Source organism: Perca flavescens, chromosome 21 (assembly GCF_004354835.1).
Source record: "Perca flavescens isolate YP-PL-M2 chromosome 21, PFLA_1.0, whole genome shotgun sequence".
In the NCBI taxonomy this organism is placed as follows: Eukaryota; Metazoa; Chordata; class Actinopteri; order Perciformes; family Percidae; genus Perca; species Perca flavescens.
In genome coordinates this window covers 26,312,223-26,339,782 of record NC_041351.1, presented here as the reverse complement: position 1 = coordinate 26,339,782, position 27,560 = coordinate 26,312,223, and the positions used below count along the sequence as shown (strand labels likewise).

Sequence of the window (27,560 nt, the reverse complement as noted above, 5' to 3'; positions counted from 1 at the left end):
AAATTTGTAGTCATAGCTTTCGTAGATAATGAAGCATACACTGGGTCGTATGCCCATAACCCCTTTAATTTTGGAAACTATAATACAGAATTTATTAGCCTTTATGCCGATGGACAGCCTCACCCAGCCCGTCCTTTTCAGCCCCTTTTTTCAAAGAGGGCAATATGTACGGGAATATTATCAACTGGTTGAATCAACAGGACGCCATTTAAAAGACAGGTCACTAGCCATAACACGAGAGGATTTTGGGGCTGGTTATACTCTATTTTGTTTTAATTTGGAACCTGACGGTGGGGGCTCAGGAAATGTTTCACTGATTAAGAACGGTAACGTTCGCTTGGAAGTTCGGTTCAGAAATCCACTTCCTAGGACTGTGACCCTTATCTGCTATTCAGTTTTTGACTCTGTAATCGAAATATCTAACAGACGGCAAGTCCTATTGGACCACTACTAAAGATGAATACAATAGAACTCACCAGCGTCCTTAGAAAAAAGAATGAATAGAGACACAAATTTCTTAGGAGTAATACCATGCGATCATCTCCCAAAAACAGTTGTTTGTAAATTACCCGCCATGCTCGTTGTAAATACACAGCCCAGTAATATGCCGGGTGAACACTGGCTAGGTATTTACATTACAGAGAACAAGCATGGTTTGTTCTTTGATAGCTTTGGACATCCACCTACCTTTTTTCCGCAGGAAATTGGCAATTTCCTCTTAAAGAACTGTGTGGAGATGTACCATTCAGCAATCCAAGTGCAAAATAATTATTCTACAACATGTGGCCAGCACTGCGTCTTCTTTTTATGTCATATTCAGAAAAAGATTCCTTATACAAAAGTATTGAGCATGTATGGCACTAATCTTGTATGCAACGATACAATGGTCAGCCATTTTGTTAGCAGTATACACCCCGTTGTGTGTCACGATCAGAAATTTAAATGTGTACAATGTTCATGTTCCACCTATAGGTAGAAATTGTGTAATGATGTTTCTTTTCAAAAAAATAAAGAATGTGGAATATACTATTCTTATAATGCCTTAATTTTTTTTTTTTTATTTATTTTTTTTTAAAACAAATTATACAGAAAAAAAATGCATTCAGATAAAATTAATGTAAAACATTCATTTAATGTCACCTGTTTAAAATTAATTTTCACGTGGTCGAATAAAGCCAAAACATGAATAGAAAATTTATGTAAAACACATTCATTTAATGTCACATGTTTACATACAACACTGACTTTTCATATAGTTGAATAAAGAAAACACACCTCAAATAGAAAACACGCCCTCAATAGAATAAATACAAAAACAAAATGAATGAAAACACATCAAATCATTTAGAATAAAAACAAAATAAAAATAGGTAAAATTAAAGTAGTGTAATAATAGAAATAGGTTTTTCATATAGTTGTAATAAAGAAATAGGTTTTTAAAAATAAAATATAAAGTAGTGTAATAATAGAAATAGGTTTTTAAAAACAAAAGTAAAATATAAAAAGTGTAATAATAGAAATAGGTTTTAAAAAAAAAAAAATATAACAGTTAATAATAGAAATAATAAAGTAGTGTAATAATAGAAATAGGTTTTAAAAAAAATAAAATATAAAGTAGTGTAATAATAAAATAGGTTAAAAAAAAAAAAAAAAAAAAAAAATAAAAGTAGTGTAAAATAGAAAAAAGGTTTTAAAAAAAAGTAAAATAGAAAATAATAAAAATATGTTTAAAAAAAAAATAAAGTAGTGTAATAGAAAATATAAAAGATTAAAAACTAGACCAGCGAGTCTTAGCAATGGGTGGTGTAATACTAAATGTTCTAGGAGTACTAGTTGCTCGTAAAGCAGATGGTGTACCATGTGTAAATACAGGGGCCATTCTTATTGCTCTAGGAGTGCGAGGGGTTCGTGGAACAATCATAGGCGTTTGTGTATTAGTTTCAGATGATGCAACAGTTTTAAAAGCCTCAATAGAACAGCGTGCCCTCGTGTTTGGGATTACGGAGAGTGGCACATTTAAGCTAGCTAACGTTTTTTAAAAATATGTTCCACCCTTTTGGTCTAGAGTGTTCTGGAACATTATTATGGGTTGTGACACTTTTCAGCAGATCATACAGATGACTTCCAGGCACATTCTTATTTTCAACAACTATTTCCCTTGATTTGTCCAAGATAACTGGTCATTGTGTCGGGATAATGAAGCCAATATGTATTCTGCATTTCTTTTATTTCTTATAGGCATATGTTTCAACACTTCTGTCTTTAACATATTTTCTTCTTCATCTTTTGAATCATCCTTTGAATCAACTTCAGGTATTGATAATGTAATCACACTTTTTCGCGTTCACCCTGTTTTATCATGACTAAGTACCGCTGTAGAATACTGGAATATCTTTTAGCTTTTTCATATACATCAATGTCAGGCTGTTTCAATATATCACTCATGGCTCGGTCCAATTCACTTTGTACAGACTGTCGCAGAGATACATTTGAGGAGTCCGTTGTTTGAGGAGGTTGTAATGCCACTAATTGATTTTGTGGAACCAAAAACATTTTCTGTGTGTTCCATCTCAATTCCTGTTGATAAGACTTGCTATGAATGGGATAGCGGCACCCAGGAGAGGGAGTAGAAACCCACCTGTTTGATTGATTGTCTTTTTTTTTTTAAATGTTTAACTTTTTATCAGCTATTAGTCTAATAACTTTCTTCTTCTTCTTTAACAGTTTGTACTGATTATTAGACAGTGGTATGTGGCCTCTTAGGACGTTCAAAGCTATTTCACAAAGCGCATTGATAAAGTCTGGACTAGCGTTGCTCACAATGACACCTCTCGCTCTGGGTGACGCCTTATGTAGCATGTCTAACAATGTAAAATTCCTCTCCATTCGGCTTGACATTATTACACTTTTTTTTCTAGGAACATATACAACCTGCTGTGGGGATATCAGAGCTGTTCTGAGTCTTAAAATATCGGGGTTGTGGATTTATAATCTATCAATAGATAGCCAAAGGTGTAACTAGTGGCGTCTTTTAAAAGCCTCTAAAAATATTTAGAATTTCCGGGGAACATTTGCCGTGCCAGCAAGCTTATTTGATGTTGATCTCTAGCATTTTTGAAAATAATCATATAGTTGGTGTTCAAACTGATTGTACGACTAGCTTTACCTTGAATAAACAGATTCTGCACTAAATATATACAACTAAGACGTCGGTGATGGACATACTGTGTGAAAACTTTTGAACTTCCAAATTATCACAGGCTTGATTCATTAAATCGTCTATAATGAGCAAATTATTCTTAGTAGTAGGCAAGAGTGCCTCGTCGCAGAACGATTCCGGGAGACCTTGTACAAAATTTATATTCACCGTTTTAAGCAATTGATCGTATATTGGTTGCCAGCATGAATAGATGTATACTATGTTATCAATTTTTGTGAAATAACAGAGGACATGTTTTCAATAATGTCTTTGACAAAATATGTTTTTCCACAATTCAAGGACCACTGATAACGAGGCTAAAAGGGTGTTGAAGCCTACCATCAAATCCTGAAACATCCCTAGTAGCCATAAGGGACGGTTGTATAGTCTTGGAGCACACGTCGTTTGTTGTAAACAACCTGTACTTTCCTTGTCAAGGTGTCGCTTTTTTGAGATGGAACTGTTTTTGTCGCGCTTTATTGTGAATGCTGTTGTGGTCAGGCGGCTAGGATGCTGCTGGTTGGTCACAAAGGATTGAACAAGACCAATTAACGATTCATGTGTAACCACTTTGGCATTTGAGGCATTAAGGGTCACACCCTTGCATTTAACTTGTGTATTTCCTTGAGCAGTCCTATAAGCATAGCATTTAGGACCCCCGGAAACAAACTCCGTTATATAATCTTCGTTAGGAGCCCCACAGACTTGAGCGCTATTTAGTTCATCCGTTAAATCGCCAAGATAAGGCCCTAGAGGGGGGATCCACTCGCCCGTCTCTGCTTGTGAACAAAATGCTGTCAGTATCCACATATAAAATACGTTCCTGCAGTTTATCCAACAAATCATATAGCTCCATGCGAGCGTAGGCGGTGGTCATGGCTCCTATAAAAACATTCACATCTTTTACTCTGGATGCTTCGCCATCTGTGTATCTCCACTGGACAATCGCTACTTCTGGTGAGATGAATGAGAACTGGCGAACATCAAAAGTGTCGCTGAACATGAGCTGTGTGAAGCGGGATGGTTCCGTTATGAGCTCAGCAGTAGTCATATTATTTCGCATGGCTTAATTTTCCCCAAAGACTATTCAGAAGCAGTTTATTTGTATGCCTGACAGCTTTGTTAAAACATATCTTGGCCGGATCAAGACGAATGCCTTCATGTGCATAATAGTCATCTATGTACTTTTGTTTTTCGTCTTCCGTCTTGATATGTCCAGGGTATCCTGAAGCTTCCTGCTTACGTTTAAGAAATGTTTTAACATAGGCATTAAAAAGCTGATCAGTTTTTTTCTGGGAAATGCCAAACTTCAGCAATGGAAACAATCTTGTACCCTTTCTCTACGGCTTTCTGTAATTCAAACGTCACCCAAACGCCAGACAACCACCGTTCTTGATCGTTATGTGTGCAAGGTGTTGTTTGATTCATCTGAACAGCACACGCAGCACATAGGGGGAACATCAGTTTACCGTTACAGTGGTAGGGCAACACAGGGTGATACAGGCCTCTGGGGGGGTGCTACTGTACATTTCACAATGCCAAAGTATGCGTTTATGTCATCAAAATCCTTGTGTATTATTTGGGGTGTCCTATTGGATAATCTCTTTTGGACTGAACAGTTGGGTACAAACTTGTGAAATCATAGTATCTGATCTTTTCATCATTTTCTACCTTGTGGTACAGCTTCATTGCATTTGTGCGGCCTCCAAAGAGGGATTCTCGTGGATTGAGACGCCCTGGTTTTTCATATGTTAACATGAACTCCTTAACGTCAGGGTTAGTGTCCACAGCCTGTCTCCAATCACATTCCCACATCACCACAACTTTCAGCTGATGCTTATTTTTTAGAACAGCCACTCTGTTATGGAACTCGAGCGCAGCTCACCCTGTTTTTTTTTTTGTTTTTGGCGAGAGGATTGACTTCACCTGGCGATAGCACTTATCACAGCCGTGAAAGAAGCAGCCATTAAATTCATAACACGTGCGTGCGTGTCTTCACAATAGCCATCTACAAAGAACTGACCGAATGACTTTTCACCTCTGTTCAGAGCATGTTGTATGTCAAGGCCCTCTCTGTCTGCAACATACTCAAGCCACTGTATTGAAACATCAGAACATGTCTTGTTTTGCCTAATGTAGGCGCCTTCGTATGTCAGAGCAACAGTGTCTTTGGGAAGGAACAGCGTTTTAAATACACCCATACACGAGGAAGCCAATGTAGCGTATGCAAACGGGTCTAGGCCTGTGCACTCGTGGAAGGCCTCTCTGTATATTTTGCATGCTTTAATCAAAACCGTTACATCGTTAACACAATAGCTGTGCATCTCTTTTCGAAAGTCAAAAAGGGGTGTCGCGGACCGTATCGTACCACTCCATGAACGTTTTCTTAGAGGTGTCACTCATAGCATCATAACCATATAGAGCTGGTGCAGGATACGGTCCAATATAATTCTCATTCTCTCGCTTGTTAAATTCATGGGGGAAGAATCCTTTGAGAAGATCAGAGAACCCCATTGCTGCCGGAGTTTTAGACAGAGCCATAGGGATAAAACTGAACGAATCGATCCAACGCTGATTGAAAGTAGAATCGATCATCAGAAGCACCCTTGAACCGCGCAGATAGTAATAGTTGGACAAAGTTTCTGACTCACCAGATACTCTAAAACTATATAACTGTCAAAACCTGAAGCATTGTGTGCTATAAAAGTATAGCCTTTGTATTTCTCCTGTCTGTAGTTCTGAATGAATGATGCGACGCAATTTGTTGTTTCAGTAGCAGTTTTTTTTTGCCCGTCCATATCCATAATGCATACAAAATTAGCTTCATGCGACCACATTGATAACGTGTTTCAAATCGTAAAAGAGATACTTATCACTACTTTCTTTGCGTTTCTACGGGTTGTATATAGCAAGAGTGCTTAGTAGCACCTAAAGGCTCTCTACAATGTAGGCATTTAGGTTTTTTACAGCTGTGTGGATTTTTCGACACACGATATGTTGCGTGACAGGACTCGCAATATTTGTATGTATTGCACGGTATAAGCCCGTGTTTCCCATCGGGTTTTTATGGTTTTCAAAACACTGTTGCGATTTGCATATGCGTCTACAGTCTCTGCATTTAATGGTCTTGTCAGGTATACAAGCAGTGTAACACACATTACAATCCCAACTACAATGATGTCCCAGAGGGTTCTGGTAGGTCTTGTAACACCCCTCGCAAACGTAAGACGCCCCAAAAAAAAGCCGTTTTATTTACGATGAGATAATAATGCTCGTCATGCAAATACAACCACGCTGTTTTCACATCGGGTTTGTCGTGCGTTTTGAAGATTGTGGGTTTTTTACATCCAGCTACATGATGGAATATCACAATTTTCATTTTCAAATGTTTCTGAAATCTGTCAACATCAGAGAACGAAACTTTATGTGTGTAGTCAAAACCCAAATCACTATGCAGCTGCTTGGCATAATTCATCTTCTCATCATGCGACAATCTGCTGTTTACATAATGTGCCAGGCAGAGAGAAAAGCAGAGATTGTCGTTACCAGCGTTATTCTTGGGATTATACAAAGCATTACCTTTTTCTGACAATATTTGATCGTAACCAATGCTTCCTAGTTTTCGACGTCCCCCACCATTCCCTCCCGACATATTGCGCTATTGTCACAATTAATTCTAAAGAGTCTTCGGTCAGTGAATTATCGTTACTCAAAAAACTCTGCACTCTGAAGTAATGTTAACTGCTCAGGACCTCCTAGTGCCCCACCTTTTTCAAACCGATTGTTAGTAATATAATTAGGTACTGTTTGCTTATCAAGGAATGGAACGTTAACCTCTAATACATTTACAGGAGTGGTTATGGCGGTATTAGCACTGTTACACTTTTTATCTGCCACAGTTATAACAGAGGTGTGTGGTATACAGCTGACATAATCGGTGCCTTCCTCGGTGCTATAGATACAGTTAAAGAGGTATTCACCTACATTATATTCAGGGTCCTCCTGCAAAGCAGCCTGACACAGTTGGTGGGGTGTAAGCTGTGTTGCTGTTGGTCCAGTGTCTTCAGACTCTTCTCCCGTAGCTCCCGATTTGTCTGGCGTGATGTAGGGACGGGTGCTGTTAGCTCTGTGTCTTCAGACCCTTCGCCTGTAGCTTCACGATTTGTTTGGCGTGATGTAGGGGCTGTTGCTGTTAGTCCGGTGTCTTCGGATACTTCGCCTACTTCTATGGCATGGATTGTCTAGAGGTATAACAAAATATTTTTGGTTAAATAAAGACACACACAAACACACACACACACACACACAAGCACACACAAGCACACACACACACACAAGCACACACACCTCATCAGATGTCTTTTGTTCCCTCTCAATGGTGACACTTGGTGGCTGGTAGGGCGTTGGTGTACTAGGCGACGACCAATGCAAGGACTCTTCAGGTGCCTTTTGTAAAGGGGAATCCTTTTGTTCCCTCTCAATGGAGACACTTGGTGGCTGGTAGGGCGTTGGTGTACTAGGCGACGACCGATGCAAGGACTCAAGTCTTTTGCGTGCCGTTAGCTGCTAAAACAAAGGAAAAAGCCTTTTTAACAATATATACATTTTATTTAAAAATCTTTTATAACACAATGTAAATATATTCTGCTAGCTACAAATGCGTTTCTCACCTCTGCAGTGGTGTTAGGAACACCCGATACAGTGTCTGGGTAAGGCGTGTCTGGAACAAAGGAAGGGCTTCTTCTTTTGGGCGGGAGACCGGTCGTGTATGGCTTCACAGGCTGGAATTAGCATTAGATTAGATTTTTTTTTTTTTTTTTTTAAATACAACACGCTATTTTACTGCTTTCCTTTTAAACTCACCTCAATAGATCTCTTCCTAGATCTCTTCTTAGGCTTGTGTGGACATACGTATCTGCTCCATGGGGGTGACTGTGTGAAATCGTCCTCAGGCGTCAAATACAATGTAACTAAGTCTTCCGTCGCCTTTAGTTGCTAAAACAAAGGAAAAAAGCCTTTTAAAAATATATACATTTTATTTAAAAAGCTTTTACAACACTATGTAAATATATTCTGTTAGCTACAAAAGGTTTTCTCACCTCAGCTGCTGTGTTACTATCATAAGATACAGTGGTCGGGTAAGACGAGACCGGAACAAAGGAAGGGCTGCTACTTTTGGGCGGGAGACCGGTCGTGTATGGCTTCACAGGCTGGAATTAGCATTAGATTAGAAAAAAAATCTTTTTTTTTTTTTTTTAAATACAACACGCTATTTTACTGCTTTCCTTTTAAACTCACCTCAATAAATTGCTTCTTAGGCTTACGATGGCGAACGTTAGGCGTAGCAGCTTTCACAGAGAGGGGCATCGAAGCACATGGTCTTTCAACAGGATTGATTTCAGCCACATGGGAGAGCGAGTAGCCCTCGCCCTCATGGATCCTTTGTTCAGGGGCTGATTGTCTAGACAAAGAAAAATATATATATATATATATATATATATATATATATATATATATATATATATATATATATATATATATATATTAGATGGCTACAAACACAGTGATAAATTAAACAGTAATAAATATTACATACTGAAAGAGATAAATAAAACCGTAAATACCAGTTTGCTGTGTTCTTATTCCTTATTAGAGTGGCCTTTGGTTTAATGTTCTGGCGTGTTGGGGTCTGTAGGAATGGGCTACACGGAGCTTTTTTAAAAAAACAAAAACAAAATGAATGAAAACACAGTACTAAATCAATTAATGCTGTAGTGTATAATATATTTATAAGTTTTTACCTTGTGGTTTAATAGTTTTCGTCAACTAACACAGCCACGTTATCCCAGCTCTTTGCACGATCACCTAATGATGCAAACTACATTATAAACACAAAAAAAAAAACGTATTTTAAGTCACAAATGTCTGAATGAATTAAATACCTTACAATAAGCTTTTTTTTTTTTTTTTTTTTTTTTAAATATACTCACCAAATGCAGCCATTGCTGTAGAACCGAATCCTCTTTCTTCAGAGGACTTTGTTGAGAAAACGAGGGAAAGTTTTAGCTAGCCACGTAGCTACAAAATGCAGGTAAAAAGTGAGCAGACCCGTCTTGAAACAAGGGGTTTTAAACACCACAAACCAAACCCCTTTATGACGATTTAACACTCACAACAAAAGACCCCACATTTACAAGCTAGCTACTGGTCTAACACAACTTTTTTTTTTTTTAACACTAGCGTCATGTGGTACAACCCACCAGCATTACGAACACACGATCAAAGTTTTAGCTAATTCATGAATGACTGAATGAATTAAATAGCTTTGAACATTCTTAAACACAAGCTTTACTTACCACTTGTAGGTAGCGATGAAAAAAGAATTAAAAAGTGAAACTCCAGAGGGCTTTTTGATGTGGAAAAAAACGTGGAAACAAGCTAGTTACCAGACTAGCTAAAAAAAAACATCTAAAAAAAGAGCTAAATAGCAGTAAACAAAAGGCTAAAGAGGGCACTGTTGAGAAACGATCCCTAGTTGTTTTTCACCAAAACATAAGACAAACGCCAGATGGCCTTTTGTTGCGGAAAAACGCAACGTGGTAAAAAGGGTACTACATGTACTATGAAATCTGTGAGAATACGCCTCCGCTCAAGTGCACCAGACCCCTGTAGTGGTGAAGCGGCCGCCCACACTACATACGTCACCACGTTCGCGAAATGCACTCCCATATTCGACCACTAGATGGCTATCGCGGGTGTTCCGACATTCGACCGCTGCGTCATCACATCCGCTAGAGGCGCACGCAGCATCGACGGCGGGATGCGCTCCCATATTCGGCCGCTAGATGGCACTCGCGGTGTGCCGACGTTCGACCGCGACGTCATCACATCCGCTAGATGCGTGCGCAGTTTCGACGATTAGATGCACTACCATATTCGGACACTAGATGGCGCCCGCGAGTACCAGCAACGATTAGATGCAATACCACATTCGGCCACTAGATGGCGACAGCGAGTACCAACGGGCACCCGCGACGTTACATGCACGCTCATATGACCAGATTACATGGCGGGTTTGCGCGTGCGTGTGATGACGTCACACATGCACGCGCAAAGACGCCATCCTATTACTACTAGTATCAAATCATAACAGAGTTATCTCAAGACACTTTACAGATAGAGAAGGTCTAGACCACACTCTATAAATTCCAAAACCCCAACAATTACAGTAATTCCCTCAAGAGCAAGCATTAGCAGTGGCTATTGCGACAGTGGCAAGAAAAAACTCTCTTTTAGGAAGAAACCTCGGCAGACCCAGACTCTTGGTAGGCGGTGTCTGACAGGGCTGGTTTGGGGTGTGATGAACAGTGGCAAATAATAGTCACATTAAAGATAATGGAACAGTGACTTAGAAGGTCATCGTGGAAGTTCATGTCATAGCAGGGCACATCGTGTCATACTGAGTAGTGCAGTCTCCTATACCGGATCCTGACTACTCTGTGCGTATGAACATCACAGCAGGGCGTTGTGGGATGTAACGTGGCGCTGCAGAGCACGGGCGGATGCGGCGGATGCGGCCGGGAATTGCAGAGAGTCACAGAGCATAGCTCTGCGAAGAAGAAACATAAGGACTCAGGGGAGTAAACTCCCCAGAGCTAGGTTAGTAACAAGCATTTCTGGAACAGGATGCATACAAAAGTAACAAGTAGAGACGAGAGGGCAGCTCAGTGTGTCTTAGGGAGGAAGGAACTTCCCTAGAATTATAATAGGATAACTAAGAGAGGCAGGTTAAAGAGAGGTGCCTGGTCGGGTCTTATGTTGACAACGTGGACGCAGATATAGGAAACTCCGAAGGCAGTCATAATATTTACCTAGCAGGCTAGGCTAATGCTGTTGCGCAAACGTTGGTGTAGTGTTAGTTAGCTGTCTAAACTTGTGAAAAGCTGAACAATATCCCCATCCGAGCAGTGTTTCACTTTTCCTCCAATATTATTATAAACATAATAAAGACAACTGGACTCAGTCGAGACCAAAAGCCATATGACTATGGCAAGATCACAAGCATTTAGGTACATGGAGTGCTAGCGAAAAAGCTAACGCTAGCATAAGGCATGGCTAACTTCAAACTTCATTCATTTCTAAAGCAGTGTTTGAACTTTTTTGACAGCATGGTACACAATAACGATGGTATTACTATATTTGTCCTATGTAATTTGTAAGTCAAAGAGAGAATTAGACATTTACCTCACACAATAATGAGTAGTCACTAGCCTCCAGTTTGCTCTTTTCACCTTCAGTTCCCATACTTTTTGCCTTTTTGGTTCATGGGGAGACTTGTGAAATCTTCTGCCACTTCCCTGTCTTTCATCGCAGCCAAACAGCCATGCAACAGTTGGGCATTTTTTCAGTGATTTATGCCATTTTTTAAATAATTTATTACATTTTTCCACTATTCCCTGCACTATGTCAATGGCAATCAGATGAATGTTGGTATCCAACATGGAGTCCACGAAACACGTGATCACCTCGGAACCAATTGCATAAGGGGATAGCTCAGAATATTCGATTCCCTAATTGGCCAAATTCTCTCTAATATACGGAGTTAGCTTAGTTACAGCAGCAGAAGGTCCACGGTTCAATCCCCGGCTGCAGCAAAGATGGATGTCAGAAAAAGTGTGGCGTGCAGGTTACCTTCCCATCAAACAGCCCCAAACACAGACAACAATGTGACTCAAAAAACAGTGTCTGGTAGCCCGCCTATAAGTGGCATCACGCTCTGTCTAGCTGGTTGTGCTTTACATGTGTGGGATTCTGAAATGTCCTTAAATTCGTGAATTGTTGTTTGTTTATTCAAAGTCAAAGAGAGTCCAAAGTAGTGCTACTTTGCACATTTTTGTGGGTCTGAGGTGCCGTGCTGTGTAGGGTTGGGCATCGAGAACCGATTCCTACTTGGAATTGCTTCAAAATTTTTATTGGAATCGTTTGGAGGATTTGGTTTCAAATCTGATCATGGGTTCCAAATTTAACATGCGCAAGTTTTGGTTTCTGTAGCGGCCAGGCACTTGTTGTGTTGCAGCCATGGAGCACAGTAAGCGGCACTCTAGTGTGGCTTTATTTTACGTTGAAAAAGCCCTGTAAAACTGCAAACCACCATTGAATCAAAATAAAACTTTCCTCTTATTTGTGAAATAAGCAGGTGACCCATTTCAACTCCACTCCTCAAAGAATCGGAATCGAGAATCGATAAGAACCGGAATTGAAAGGAAGAATCGCAATTGGAATCAGAATCAGGGCCGTACTGGGACTGAAATTCAGCCCGGGACTTTAAGATGGAGAGGCCTTTTACACGAGTGCCCTTGGTGCACGAGCAGAAGGATTTTTTGCAGTTATTTTAATTCTAATAGTGTTTTTATGGTATAAAGAGAATCACGCTGAAGACCTTCAAGAAACTTTAGGATGACACCTGCCTCCTCAGGTTGTATAAGCAAGTCACCACTGCACTGAACACAACCAGGTCAGCAAAACCTAATCTCGAACACATAAGTCACAGTATACTGCTAACTACCAGCATGGCATGTGCACAGTCTGTTGGATTGATCAAATAGTTACAAATACTCACACTCATATACTCAAAAACTACAATGCAGTCCCATAAAATAGAGATTTGTGTGTGTGTGTGTGTGTGTGTGTGTGTGTGTGTGTGTGTGTGTGTGTGTGTGTGTGTGTGTGTGTGTGTGTTTGTCCTTACTTTCTCTCCCTGGTTCAGCTTGCCCTGTGATAGACCTTGCCTCTGCTTACTGATTGTGCAGCTACATATGCATGAGAAGAACATCAGTTATAAATATGACTAAGAATAAAACATTTTCTAATTCAATCTGTGCTTCAGTTAAGTTATTATCTAGTATGTGGAACTATTGGCATTTTATCCTATATGTGAATATCTGATTGATTGATATGCCTACCCAGCCCTGCACACTGCCCCTCTACCTGTCTGTTTCCTGCTCTTCCTCTCTCCTCCTCCTCCTTTCTCCTCCTCCTGCAGCTCCTCCTCCTCCTTTGTCCTCCTGCTCCTCCTCCTCCTCTCTCCTGCTACCTACCTCACATCACCAAATCCAAACCTGACTGAAAGTGAACTCTTTTTTCGGCGCCTTAAGTTTGAGCCAATCGGATGTCAGGAAAAACGAGGATCAGTCCAAGTTAGGAGGGGCCGCTCGTATCCCCCTCAAGACTGAAAGTATTGGTTTGGCCCGGGCAGAAACACACACACACACACACACACACACACACACACACAGACACAGCGCTCCGCAGCAGCTGAACGGCCGGCCAGGCCGGTCGCGTATGAAAGAAAAAAAAACGTATTGACCACCGGCCCTTATCAGAATCGTTAAAATCCTTCCTTCTTTTACCTATATATAGTTAACGCATTTCTAATCCAAACAACGTCAAATTTGGCACCGCACTTACTCGTGCCCGTAGCAAGACACCTCTCAAGTTTGAAATCCATCGGACTAACGGTTCTAGAGATATGCGCATAACACACACACACACACAGACACACACACACACATATATAGACAGACAGACTGCAATTTATACTGTAGATAGATAGATGGTTGCTTGACATTATCAAATGCCTGAGCTACCAGTTTGAATCCAGCTCTGCAAAGCTGCACAAAGCTATCTTAAGCCCCTTCCGTTGTGAAGGCACACAGAAACTAACATCAGGCTAGACATTTATTTAAAAATATAAAAGGGGTATCACACTTCTCAGCCTCCCCGGTAAAGTCTACTCCAAGGTGCTGGAAAGGAGGGTTCGGTCGATAGTCGAACCTCAGATTGAAGAGGAACAATGCGGATTCCGTCCTGGTGGTGGAACAACGGACCAGCTCTTCACTCTCGCAAGGATCCTGGAGGGAGCCTGGGAGTATGCCCAACCAGTCTACATGTGTTTTGTGGATCTGGAAAAGGCGTATGACCGGGTCCCCCGGGAGATACTGTGGGAGGTGCTGCGGGAGTATGGGGTGAGGGGGTCTCTTCTCAGGGCCATCCAATCTCTGTACGACCAAAGTGAGAGCTGTGTCCGGGTTCTCACCAGTAAGTTGGACTCATTTCAGGTGAGGGTTGGCCTCCGCCAGGGCTGCGCTTTCTCACCAATCCTGTTTGTAACATTTATGGACAGGATATTGAGGTGTAGTCGGGGTGGGGAGGGGTTGCAGTTCGGTGGGCTGGGGATCTCATCGCTGCTCTTTGCAGATGATGTGGTCCTGATGGCATCATCGGCCTGTGACCTTCAGCACTCACTGGATCGGTTCGCAGCCGAGTGTGAAGCGGTTGGGATGAGGATCAGCACCTCTAAATCTGAGGCCATGGTTCTCAGCAGGAAACCGATGGAGTGCCTTCTCCAGGTAGGGAATGAGTCCTTACCCCAAGTGAAGGAGTTTAAGTACTTTGGTGTCTTGTTCGCGAGTGAGAGGGCAATGGAGCGGGAGATTGGTCGGAGAATCGGCGCAGCGGGTGCGGTATTGCATTCAATCTATCGCACCGTTGTGACGAAAAGAGAGCTGAGCCAGAAGGCAAAGCTCTTGATCTACCGGTCAGTTTTTGTTCCTACCCTCACCTATGGTCATGAAGGCTGGGTCATGACCGAAAGAACGAGATCCAGGGTACAAGCGGCCGAAATGGGTTTCCTCAGGAGGGTGGCTGGCGTCTCCCTTAGAGATAGGGTGAGAAGCTCAGTCATCCGTGAGGAGCTCGGAGTAGAGCCGCTGCTCCTTTGCGTTGAAAGGAGCCAGTTGAGGTGGTTCGGGCATCTGGTAAGGATGCCCCCTGGGCGCCTCCCTAGGGAGGTGTTCCAGGCACGTCCAGCTGGGAGGAGGCCTCGGGGAAGACCCAGGACTAGGTGGAGGGATTATATCTCCAACCTGGCCTGGGAACGCCTCGGGATCCCCCAGTCGGAGCTGGTTAATGTGGCTCGGGAAAGGGAAGTTTGGGGTCCCCTGCTGGAGCTGCTCCCCCCGTGACCCGACACCGGATAAGCAGACGAAGATGGATGGATGGATAAAAGTTTATTAAATCAATCAATTGGGACATTCGTTTATCAACTAATAACAAAATAAGCTAAGGTGATTTCTATCAGCTTTCACTAATGTAAGGTTCCATCTGATTGTTGCTTTAACATATTGACTGTAAACTATGTGTAATGTAGCATGAGTTAAGAGTACCAAGCATCCCATCCCTGAGCCTCTCTCTTCTCTACAGAGACACACTAAGGGACACTATGATGTAGCTGCGTTAGCAACAGTCTATGGTTAGCCTGGTGCTGCTACATGGCTACATAGGCTGCTGTTAGCTTTGGCTCTTAACATAGCATTATACGTTAATATAAGGCAATGCTGTGCTACATGATGCACATGTTACAAGCTAAAGCTGCACATTATTATTGTAACTATCCACAGGGCATCTGTCATCATAACTCAAGTGAAGGCAGAAGGCCTTTCCCTCTCTTTCACATGCATTCCTCCGTGTGTGAGAATAGAAACAAAGTCACATGACTGGGGGCAGAGGGCATCGCTGAGGGCAACATGAATCAACATAAGATTGAATGATATGGCGATTTAATTTGATTTAACTTTACTTATGATGGGCTTATATTGATTCAGCTACAACAGGAAAAAACAAAAAGAAAGAAAGAAAGTTTATTTTAGCTCTTCCTCCAGAGGGCAGCTGAGCCAGTCAGGGCAACAATAGCCCATAGGTGTGCACATCCCTGCATTGGTCCATAAATAGTTAGAGATAGGCTATAATCAGGTGAAGCCACCTTACTTTGATTAAAGGAATGCATTGTTCTGAGTGTCTCTGTGTCCTCAGGAGGCCATCCTAACCATAGACTGTATATTAACAGTCTATGATTCTGACCACCATGACCTCATGCACCATGGCTTTGGCTTCATGTTGCCATTTGGTGATCTGGTGTGGGTTCCCTTCACCTACACCCTGCAGACCTATTACCAGATGGTCAGCCATCCCAACCCCCTGAGGATTGTGATTACTATATTTGACAGAGACGGACAGAATATATACTTCAATATCAAAATGACAATTTTTTTTTTTTAATATAATGGCTTGCCTCCAAATCTGCCTTCAGCAAGCGGTCTTCAAAAGTGTCTTTGTATTTGTAGTTAATTTCTAAGAGTTTGATTTGCTTTCACTAGCCATACAATCATTTTTATCTGCTGACCCTGGGTTAAAACCATCCTAAATTAATCCACAATGTTGTAAAAGTAAATAAAATATGAAAAAGCACACTGTATGCATTTATTTTCTCTAGTAGTATTTTATTATGATTATAAATATGTTATATATACTGAACAAAATTATAAATGCAACACTTGTTTTTGCCCCCATTTTTCATGTTTTCTATGTACACAACAGGCTTATTTCTCTCAAATATTGTTCACAAATCCGTGTGTGTAAAAGCAATTTGAGTTGTCATTAAGACTAGAAAAGCGCAGTCCATTTATGTATGAGTAATTGAGCCTGTACATCAAACATGTATGTATAATGTTTTCATTTGATGTTTTTTATGCTCTTTATAAAAAAACACCATAACACCGTGCATGTTTTATTTTTTTTATAAAGTTGAGCAGAGCGTTAGGTAATCAAGTTTTGGAAAATTAGACCACTGGGCCTAAATTGCCCCCCACCAGGCCAATGTGGAAACCTGGGAATTATTTTGTAATGTGTTTTTAATACTTTTCAAACTACAGTTACAACGGGACGGCTCGGTTGGAAACTTATTTTCAAATCTCTCCAGTCAATTTTTAGCACTGACCAGGGCTGGACTGGCCATCTGGCATACCGGGCATTTTCCCGGTGGGCCGACGGACTTTAGGGCCGAATCGCTGATATAAATAGGCCTTTTTTAAATTTTTTGGCCGGGCCGGCCCATAAAGAACTCACAGCGGCCCATTGGTTAATTTTCTTTATTGGCACTGGCCTGACCCAATGAAATCCAGGAACCCCTTTCCCCACTCCTGGCCGCAAATTTACGAATCCCACTATGGCCACGCCTCCCGGCCCTGAGACGTGAGCTGTAATAGTTATGCTGGAAGTTTAGCATTCACGTTATAATGGACAAACGACCACCAAGTGCAAAGGAGGTGCAGAGAAATTAGAGGAGAAAAAGATTAAGAATCTACAGGCGGAGTCCTCAAAAATGTCGGACATGTTTGGGGCTGTAGTAACTGCTTCAACATCAGCATTACCTGAAGCCGAGGAGGAGGAGAGGTGGCTGGCTATACAGAGAAGCAGAAACAACGATGTCAGGGAAGAAGGCGAGGAGGAGGCGAGTGAGGAAAAGATGGAAGAGAGAGTAGATGACGATGTGGTAAGGACTAGACAAATTAACAGGGACTTTCAGGAAGGGAGGGAGGCTGTGTGTGTGTGTGGGGGTGTGTGGGGGTGTATGTTCGTGCGCGCGCGCGCGTCACGTCATAACGATAACAAGCAGTTTGGCTGTAACATTAAAGTTAGTGGCTGTCAGGTAACCTAACTGCTTAAGCTTCCATTGAAAATGCTAGCGGTTAGCCTGTTGGGTAGCTGAAAAGTCTGTGTGATCTATAAAATCAGTGTTGATTAGATAATACTTTTATTAATACTTTATTCATCCCACAATGGGGAAATTCACTTATTACAGCAGCAGTGTTTCCACAATAAAAACAAACCAACAAACAACCAAACAAACAAACAACAGGCAAACAACAGACAATGTGCAAAAAACACTGAATGAATGTAAAGTGGCATTATATAAAAAGTATTTAAGTAAAGTGAGGTGGGCAGTGCAAAAAAAATACTGTAATGTAATTGACGTGAAATTAGATTGAAAATTATGTAATTACATAACAGCAAAAGTAATTAACCATAATATAAGTGATATTTAAGTGTGACCATAATATAAATAATATTGAGAAAGTAAGTACTTGGAATGGAAAAAATATAAATACAGTTAGAAAAATATAAATACAGATAATAAAAATATATACATAGAGCCATGCTGAGTGGTGGGTGATTGAGACAGGACCCGAAAAAAACTACAACATTATCGGATGGTGCAGGTGTTGTAGAGTCTGACAGATTGATACAAGCATCAGTGTTCTTGAATGGCTTAATTAGCTTCTCTTGTATTGGTGCTCTTTTCCAGGGCATATACTTCAGCTTTATTGTAGCTTTTGGGAAGGGTTATAGTTATAGTTACAGTATTTAGCAGACACTTGTGTCCAAAGCGACAAAATATGAATCTTACAATAGTTAAAATTAACAGTAAACTGTTTTTAAAGTTGCTAAGCCAATATTAAGCAAAATAGTAATAATAAAAATAATGACAATACAATATCAATAATACAGAAATTATAAAAATATCATAAATATACAAATCATAACTCTAATAATGAATACATTATTTAAGTGTAAGATCAACAGATAAGTCTTGAGTCCCCTCTTGAAGGATTCAAAACGATCACATGAACGCTGAACACTAGGCAACTCATATCATAGAATGCACTGCAGGGAATTTGTCTGACCAATCACGGTGGGTGTGGGCCGCCTGGACCAATTTTTTGTCCCAGTCCAGCCCTGGTGCGGTTTCGACTCCGACCTGCGGCCCTTTGCTGCATGTCATTCCCCTTCTCTCTCCCCTTTCAGGTCTTCAGCTGTCCTGTCAAGTAAAGGACTAAAAATGCCTTTTTTAAATTCTCAATTTCGCAATTCGGTCCATGATTCCGTTATCACAGAAAATATTGGGCTCTACATTAATGCTTACATCAGGGGAAACTCTGCCACCAGACTAAAGCTACACTTGTATGTCTCTTGATTTATAAACAAATACACAAAGGATATGAAAAAGAATATGATAAAAAATGTATTGTATTAAGTACGATAATTAAATCAAACGCATAGCAAGTGTGGGAGTAAAACCAAACAAAGCTTTTTATTTAAAAATAGCAGATATACATTAAAGAGAGAGAGAGAGAGAGAGAGAGAGAGAGAGAGAGAGAGAGAGAGAGAGAGAGAGAGAGAGAGAGGCATACTAAAAAGGAAGATGCGGAACTCATCAAACCCCGCTGCTGTCTCCCGTCGGATTGTTTTTACGGACGTAACGCAAGACAACCGTTGACGCACAAAGATCTTCGGTCTCTTGAACACAACCACCTAGAAAATATTTAATTTGGCTTCGGTCAAGCTACCGATAGTTTTTCTCTTACTGTAATGTCACTGCAGTGAGTACATAGGATGGACGGAGGTATTCCCGATGTACCTGGTGAGTATATTACTTAAATATAATATGTATATAAACGGTCACAAGCAGATGTAGCTATATGGCTAGGCCGCAACGCAGCCCGCGCGCGGGAATAGCACTGATAAGTTAATTAGAAAATAACGTTAAGTATAGTTGAGGTAGCTCACTACATAACGCATTAAAATGGAAGGTAGGAAGCCACGGATATACCTTTTGTTCACCCTACCGTGGAAACCGGTAGCTAGGTGAACGCTGGCGTCACTAGCTACATGAAGAGGCAGTTTGGGATACGTGCTAATGTTAGCCATGTCAGCTAACGCTAGCTAGCTAAACGAACGCTAGCTGAGTGTTTTATGTGTATCTACTGATTTCCAGTGAACTGCGACAACCCCTACACGTTTGCATGGTGTTTGTTACTGTATTTACAACGTATATGTGTGCCACTGGTTATCGTCGTTTACGTTAACATGAGGTCAGTCTTACGTTGGATCACGGAAATAAAAGGAGACACATCCGCTTCAAGAGCTTGGCATCAGTGTTTTAAGTTACCGTCACCTTAGACCACAGTTTTGGAATCAGTTTATTGATTTGTGATTGGTGCAAAAGGATGATGATCAAGGTGCTAACGTTAGACGCTAGCTTCACAGATGTGTGCGCTAATGGGTTTATTTGTTGCGTTGTCTCTTAGTGGTATACAGTCTGGGTAAACTGATTGCTGTAACGTTACTTTTGAACATAAAAAATAACCCTTTTGCAAATACAGTTACGGTGTGAGCTGTGGATTTGTTTGTACTTCTGGTGTTATTCTGTCACTGAGCTAACATTAACAATCAGGTTCTTTGAAGAAGTAAAGCCCTGGCCATTTTTAGAAAACCCAGAAAGCTTTAATGGGCCACTTCACCTAAACAAAATCTAAAAATGTTTTTTTCCATGCAGATAGTTTTGGTTTATTTACATAGGATTTGTGATATTCCCTCATAAACTGGTTTTGTTACCCCAATAAAAAATAAGAATTGTGTTTACAGTGCTCTCAGCATTGAACATTTTCAATTTGAAAATGTAAGCTCTGGCAACATTTCTGTTGGAGAACCCATGGTATCTTGTATAAAAGTGTGTCACTCTGCGAAATGAGTCTTTGATCTAATGTGAAAGTGGTGCTATGTCATCTTTTTTTTAAACTATTTCCCTGTGTGCAGGTCCCTCTATTCCCCTCTCCACCCTGCGCCTCCTAATCCCCCCCATTCGGCTGGTCTCTGCAGCCATCTGGCAGACGGTGGAGCAGAAATTTGTGACGGATTATGGGTTGCTTGAGGAGTTTGTATTCATGGTGACGGAAATGGTTCCTCAACTTCTCTCCACGAGGCAGCGGGCCGAACTCATTTTGGGCCTCAGAGCAAGGGTGAGGAAGAATTGAAGTTATTGTTTTGAAAAATGAACCAAATAAGATTAATTTGAATTCTTCTGGGGATAATAGGGCGTGGCTGCAGCAATTGGCAAGTAAAGCAGTATGATAACATGATGAAATCAACAGAAACACACTGGAATCTATTCAGCTCTATTGAAACTATAAAGTTAAATACAGTTTAAAAAAAAAGTGACAAAACATTTTAAGATGTATACACATACTTATATTTATACACAATTTTAGACTAGTGAGCATTTATATGCAAGATAATCAGCTACTTCTTATTCACAAACCAAAACAATCAGAATACACCATTAAATGACACCCAATACACCAGTCTGCATTTTTGTATCAAGTTTAGTTAATTGTTTTTCGGTATTATTGGTCCTACATAAGAGTAGCACAGATAAATCACGTACCCTTGCTCTCAAATACTTTTTTTGTTTACATCGTAGTGCTGTCATTCACCACACATTATCTCAACAATGCAGAAATTGGCCTCATACAGCCTACAGTTTGACACTGTTTGTGACCAAGATTTTATTAGATCCCATGGGCTCCACACTGCAACAATCTAGTTGCATTTTGTGACCATTTATGGAATTGGTGCTACTACATTTTATGACTAGGAGCACCAATGCGACTTGCAAATATGGTCCCCCTTTTTGTTTATTTTTCGAATCCTCCTACATCATGTGAAAACACCAGGAGAGTGTCACTGTGTGTTGTCTATTTGTTACCAAAGCATTTATGCGTAATAAGTTAAGATGGTAAAAAATAAATGTGTAGTGTTGCATGTAGATTTAAGTGGTGCTCCAAAATTCTCACTAAGTGCTCTTTTGTTGTCTTTGTTTTGCATTACCCTGTTGTAGGGCTGGGCGATATATCGATATTATATTGATATCGTGATATGAGACTACATGTCGTCTTAGATTTTGGATATCGTAATATCGTGATATGACATAAGTGTTTTTTCCTGGTTTTAAAGGCTGCATTACAGTGAAGTGATTTACTTTTCTGAACTTACCAGACTGTTCTAGCTGTTCTATTATTAATGATTATTTATCTAAAATCTAAGTGTGAAGATATTTTGCGAGAGCACCAACTGTCAACGCTAGAATATATCGCTACAATATCGATATCGAGGTATTTGGTCAAGAATATCATGATATCTGATTTTCTCTATATCACCCAGCCCTATATTAGAAAATATGGGATGTAGAAATAAGCGCTGAAAATGTGTGGAAGAAAAATTTAACAATTTAAAACGTTGGAAAAAACTAAAACAAACCTTATGGAGCTTTGATTTCAAAAAAGGTACTCCTGTTGTTATACAGTATTTATGTTTACATTTTATTGTTATTTGAACAGCTGAGCATTGAACCAGGTAAGGAAACCTGTTTATTTATTCATTTGATTTTGCAACTGTTCACTGAAATAGCCGGTTTCTATGAAACTACATGTGTCATATAAAGCTTTGACTTTGACTGAACATTTGCTCTCACTTTGCGGAAAAAATATCGGGATATATATCGTATATCGATATTCAGCCAAAATATATCGGGATATGACTTTTGGTCCATATCGCCCAGCCCTACCCTGTTGGACTAACATCTCTTGTGTCTACCTGTGTCTTAAGATGTCAATCGGGAAGTTGATTCACTGTTTGTTTTTTCTTTGAGGAAAGACATTGCACCAGGACTGTATATAACTAAATATCAGATATTCCATGTAAAACATTTTCAGTCAGCATGACAGTGTTCAATAATCTGAGGTGGTGGTGGTTTTAATAAACTGGTTATTGCAAGCATTTTGCTCCTGTCTCTGACTCGTATTGGAACCTTACAGTGAGCATATCTTTACAGAACTGTGAATGAAAGGATGGCTGAATCTAAAGTTGCACAGCGCACCAAATATTGGTTTATTTTTTTAACCCAGAGCAGCGTCCGAAAGAAGTTCACCCGTTCACCCCTCAGTTGCTTATTTAGATATATTGGTTGTTGTTTTTTAAGTTACTACATACAGTACAGGCCAAAAGTTTGGACTCACCTTCTCACTTTTTTGTTAAGTACATAATTCCATATGTGTTCATTCATAGTTTTGATTCCTTCAGTGAGAATCTACAATGTAAATAGTCATGAAACTTAAGAAACCCATTGAATGAGGTGTGTCCAAACTTTTGGCCTGTAATGTATGATTATTGATATGAAAATATGAATATTGTGTAGAGTAGCTCTCAGTTATTGTAAATTGTGAATTCTCCTTCACATCTTTCCTTGACCTAAGGGCATATTCCATCGCAGTTTAGGAAAAGACATAGGACGTAATAATATTCGACCGCAGCCCCAGTGTGAATGGAAACGCAACACCAGGCAGATGTGCACATCTGGACTGTGTTTTTCTTCTTCTTTAGAATCACTTGTTCATTGTTGCTGCTCTCCTCTGATTGCAGCTGATCCTGGAGCTGTGTCGCTCTGACGAGACCGCTGACCTCCACATTATTCAGCCACATCTGGACCGAATGCAGAACCTCAGATCTCTGTGGAACGTGGAGGTGAGTCTAAACCTGTAGTCAACATGAACTATCTGGAGTCGCTTTTTTTGGTGGTTGGGGTTTTGCATTTATTCACATCACTGTTACGACAGTAGTGATCTGTAGTACTGTTGTGTTTGATTTTAGTGTGGTGTTTGTTCTGCCACTTTAAAGCATCTTTTATTGCAGACCAATCATCCAGAGCAAGAAGCATCTGACTCGCATTTCATGGGCCTTGTCCAAAATCTACTGAGAGATCCTGAAGAGAGAAGAAACTTCTTCCAGGTAAGTTTTGGTTGTATACTTTTGTTAAGGTGATTGATGGAGTTTATATTTTACAGGGAACTCTTGGTCTTATTTAGCTTTGTTTGACCCAAAGTCATGGTTTGTATGGACAGCTAGATATTTGACATGTATGAATTTCTTTGTGCCCCAGGATGTTTTCCCCGGAGACTTTGGCCCCACATATGACAAAGCAATCCAGACACTGATGTGGCTGTTTCTGTCCAGACTTGAAAAGCTTCTTCCCACCCAAACTCTCCAACAGGTAGACCCCAATGTCAATTCAAAAATAGGTTATCACACAGCATATGTCTACTTCTGTGCTTTATATTTCTACACTGAAAACTGACACTTAGGTTTGGTGCTTTTGTTTTTGCAGCCGATTGTCAAAAGCACTGAAGGGCAAACTCTGCTTTTATTTAATTTAAAACACAGGCTTTCATTGCAGTGTGGTAAATCTCTTGAAAATGTCAGATGTTTGAATTTATTTTGACCTAACATTTGGAAGTGCAGTGCTGTTGCCTCACATTAGTTTTCGTTTTGTTTTTGTCAGATTGCATCTCTGCTCGGCGATGCCTCCTCGGTCCTGAATGAGTGCATGGAGACTTTTGCTCAAACTGAAGAGCTCAAAACGTTGCTGGACACTCAGAAGGACCTTGGCCAATTACAGGACATTGGTGAGCTTATCATGATTTAGCTAAACTATTCACAGAATATTATAGATACTCAGTGCTTTATGTTTGGTAAGAAACAAAACACTATTGCACAGTAAAATTCTTTGAACCATCTCTTTTTCATTAGGCAAAGGTGTTTCAGTAGCAATATTTGCATACAACATTATCCACTGGAATAGGTCTGAAGATGTCATAGTGCCTTTTTAATCGGAGTCTTATTTTGTCATTTTAACACTTACTGTAATCTCCTCTTCACAGAATCTTACATTGTTGACAGTGGCATCCTGTCAGCCCTGTGTCTCCCTCCTGTGGAACGAGTTGTTATCGTCAATGAACAAACAGAAACGGATGCAGATAACGGACTCATGTATACAGTCTGCACGGAGATGGAGGTGGAGTCTGAGAACAAAGAGGTGTACGTGGAGGGAACTGGGAACTCTGAAGAGTGCGTGCAGACCGAGTGGTTTAGTGTTGGCAGCGAGGTGAAAGCCGAAATGGACACCGTGGTGGTAACAGATCCTGTCGAAGGCACCGTGGCCAGTGAGACTGAAATGGCAGACGACCAATCGGGAACCCTGATCATCGGGGAGGACGGTCAGGTGTCGGTGCTTGAAGGCGTGGAGAAAAAGCCAAACAGACGCGGGAGGAAAAAGAAACGTCCTGAAGACGAGGACTATGAAGTGCAAAGCAAAACGAGACGCAAAGAAGAAGATCCAGACTATGATGTCTTGTGGGATAGACCCGTGCGAAAGAACCGCGGCCTCAAGATGAAACGGTACCTGTCGCAGTGGAGGAAATCGGGAAAGACACAGGGCAGCGACACTGCCAACAGTACGTCCCAAGGTGCAACCAAGAGCAACGACTTGGACGATAGAACATGCAAAGTGTGCGGCAAGGTGGTGACTCGTGCCAAGTTCTTAGAGCGTCACATGAACCGACACTCAGAGGAGCTGCCCTTTTCTTGTCCTGTGTGTAAAAGGTTTTATAAGAGCTTGCGTTACTTGCAGCAACACAGATGTCCAAATCAGACCAAGGCAAAGCCGGGCAGGAAAACAAAGGTACAAGAGACTGCAGCCGATGAGGGTGAACAATCGTCCAGAGGGGTTCCGTGTCAGGCGACCAATGAAGAGCAGCCGTCCGACAACACAGCCCAGGACCCCGATTACTCACCCCCTGCAGAAGGGAGACCTCCCAAAGAATCGGGACAGAAAAGCCCGGAAGGCAACAAAGGTATGCTCGAAGGTCCGTTCTACTGTCCTCACTGCAGCGTCGAGTTTAAGTGCAAACAAACTTTTAGGTTCCATTTAAGAAACATTTGCTACAATGAGCAACAGGTGGATCCCGAGAAGCCTGAGGATGTTAAGCATTGTTTCAGGTGTAATGAATGTGACAAAGCATTCAAGTACAAATCAACATTGGATTCCCACAAACAAACCCACAACCCGCTCTACTGCGAGGTGTGCATGAAACTGGTACGTGACTCGGAGGCATTGGCAATGCACAAAGAATCCCACACTCCGTTTCAGTGTAACCAGTGCGAGGAGAATTTCCCGGTGTTCAAGTCCCTTCACAAGCACTACATTGACGTCCACAATCCAACTGAGCCCTTTACCTGCACCCACTGTGAGACAACCTTTGGCAGTTTGAAGCGATTCATCCGACACGAGTGGAAACACACCGGTTACCAGCCGTTCCAGTGCGCTCATTGCAGCAAAAGATTCCGATCGTACTCGGACCTTGTGGAGCACCAGAAGAAACACACTAAAGCGTATCCCTTCCTCTGCTGGGAATGTGGCAAGAAGTTCCGGCACGGCGTCACGTTGACGAGGCACGTGGAGCGGGTGCACCACTCCGGCGAACCTGTAATCGAGAAGCCCACGCCGACCTTCACCTGCGCTCAGTGCGGCAAGACCTTCACTTCCAGACGATGCCTTCTGAAACATGATAATTTCCACCACAAAGGGCTGCGTTTCCCATGCGAGCACTGTGGGAAGGGCTTCTTTGGCAAGGATGCTTTGGTGAGGCATACTTTGATTCACACGGGCGAAAGGCCTTTCAAGTGCGATGACTGCGAGAAGTCTTTCCGATCCGCCGCAGAACTGAAGATACATCGGAGATACCATACTGGGGAACGGCCATTTAAGTGCAACATCTGTGAAAAGGGGTTTGTCCAGTCGTGCTTCCTTACCTTACACATGCGGACCCATACGGGGGAGAGACCATATGTTTGTACGGTGTGTAGCAAGGGCTTTTCAAGCTTGCATGGCTTAAAACGACACAGGAGACTTGTTCATGCGTAGTTAATGTTAACATACTAATTCACATTACATTTTCTGGCAAACGTTCCTTTACTGAAGGAGGTCAGAGGTCAGCATTAGATGCACACCAAAACTTGAGGATTTCATTTCAGCAGTGTGGATGTTGACCGAGATGGGGCGTTAAAACCAGGTTTTCCATTTGAAGGACATTTTCCCTAAAATGTTAGCCACATTGCTGTCTCTGTGGCTGTCACAGCTTGGATGGTTGGAGCTGTGTAAATGTATAGTGTGTTTTATAAAAAAAAATGTAACTTTGTATTTTTTACAGAAATGTTTGCTGTAGTTACATAAGATTTGTATGTATAAATGATATAATCCTTGATTCCTTTGGGAATTGATTTAATTTTCTTGAATAAATTGAACATTCAAATCCAAGTGTCTTACCCAGGAGTCCGCTCATTCATATGATTTTGAGCATTTCAATTGCTTGCTCATTGTTTCTTGTCAACAGAAATTTGGGCTGCAGGAAGGAAACAAATATGGTAACCACTAAATAGGTACTATTGTACATTATGCCATTTAGTATTCAACCAGTGTATATGAATGTTGCTTAAAATTGTGGTTATTAAATTACATATCTGCAATGCTCAACCATGTGAAAGGGAAGCTCTTAATTGGTTTGGGCTATTATCTGGAACAGGGGAAAAAGTAACTGCCTGGTTTTTACAGCCTACAGACATTTTGAAATGTCACAGTAGTGAAAGCGCAGGTGTAAATAACAAAATTAATGATTGCTAAATTCCAATTAGCTCCTCCAGTTACAGGGTACTAACACTGGAATAGAATGGGTCTGTTGTTTATGTTATTGGTAACATCTTTGCTTTTCCTAGTATAAGTCAAAATGCTCCGTAT

At 41.0% G+C, this 27,560-nt stretch overlaps 2 protein-coding genes across 2 annotated transcripts; one reads left to right on the top strand and one right to left on the bottom strand.

Annotated features, from left to right (window-relative positions):
• Positions 1-7,179: 7,179 nt before the first annotated feature.
• On the bottom strand, positions 7,180-8,612 carry LOC114547723 (mucin-2-like). The gene is made up of 6 exons (XM_028567061.1): positions 8,498-8,612; positions 8,299-8,409; positions 8,063-8,194; positions 7,870-7,980; positions 7,583-7,765; positions 7,180-7,440 (listed from the first exon to the last, which is right to left on the bottom strand). Exons 1-6 carry the CDS (start codon positions 8,564-8,566, stop codon positions 7,180-7,182), a joined length of 867 nt encoding a protein of 288 aa, XP_028422862.1. The 5' UTR covers positions 8,567-8,612.
• A 10,707-nt stretch (positions 8,613-19,319) lies between these two features.
• On the top strand, positions 19,320-27,083 carry LOC114548671 (zinc finger protein 37). The gene is made up of 7 exons (XM_028568680.1): positions 19,320-19,517; positions 20,693-20,895; positions 23,354-23,455; positions 23,624-23,719; positions 23,871-23,981; positions 24,270-24,393; positions 24,649-27,083. Exons 1-7 carry the CDS (start codon positions 19,490-19,492, stop codon positions 26,688-26,690), a joined length of 2,706 nt encoding a protein of 901 aa, XP_028424481.1. The 5' UTR covers positions 19,320-19,489; the 3' UTR covers positions 26,691-27,083.
• The last annotated feature ends 477 nt before the right edge of the window (positions 27,084-27,560 follow it).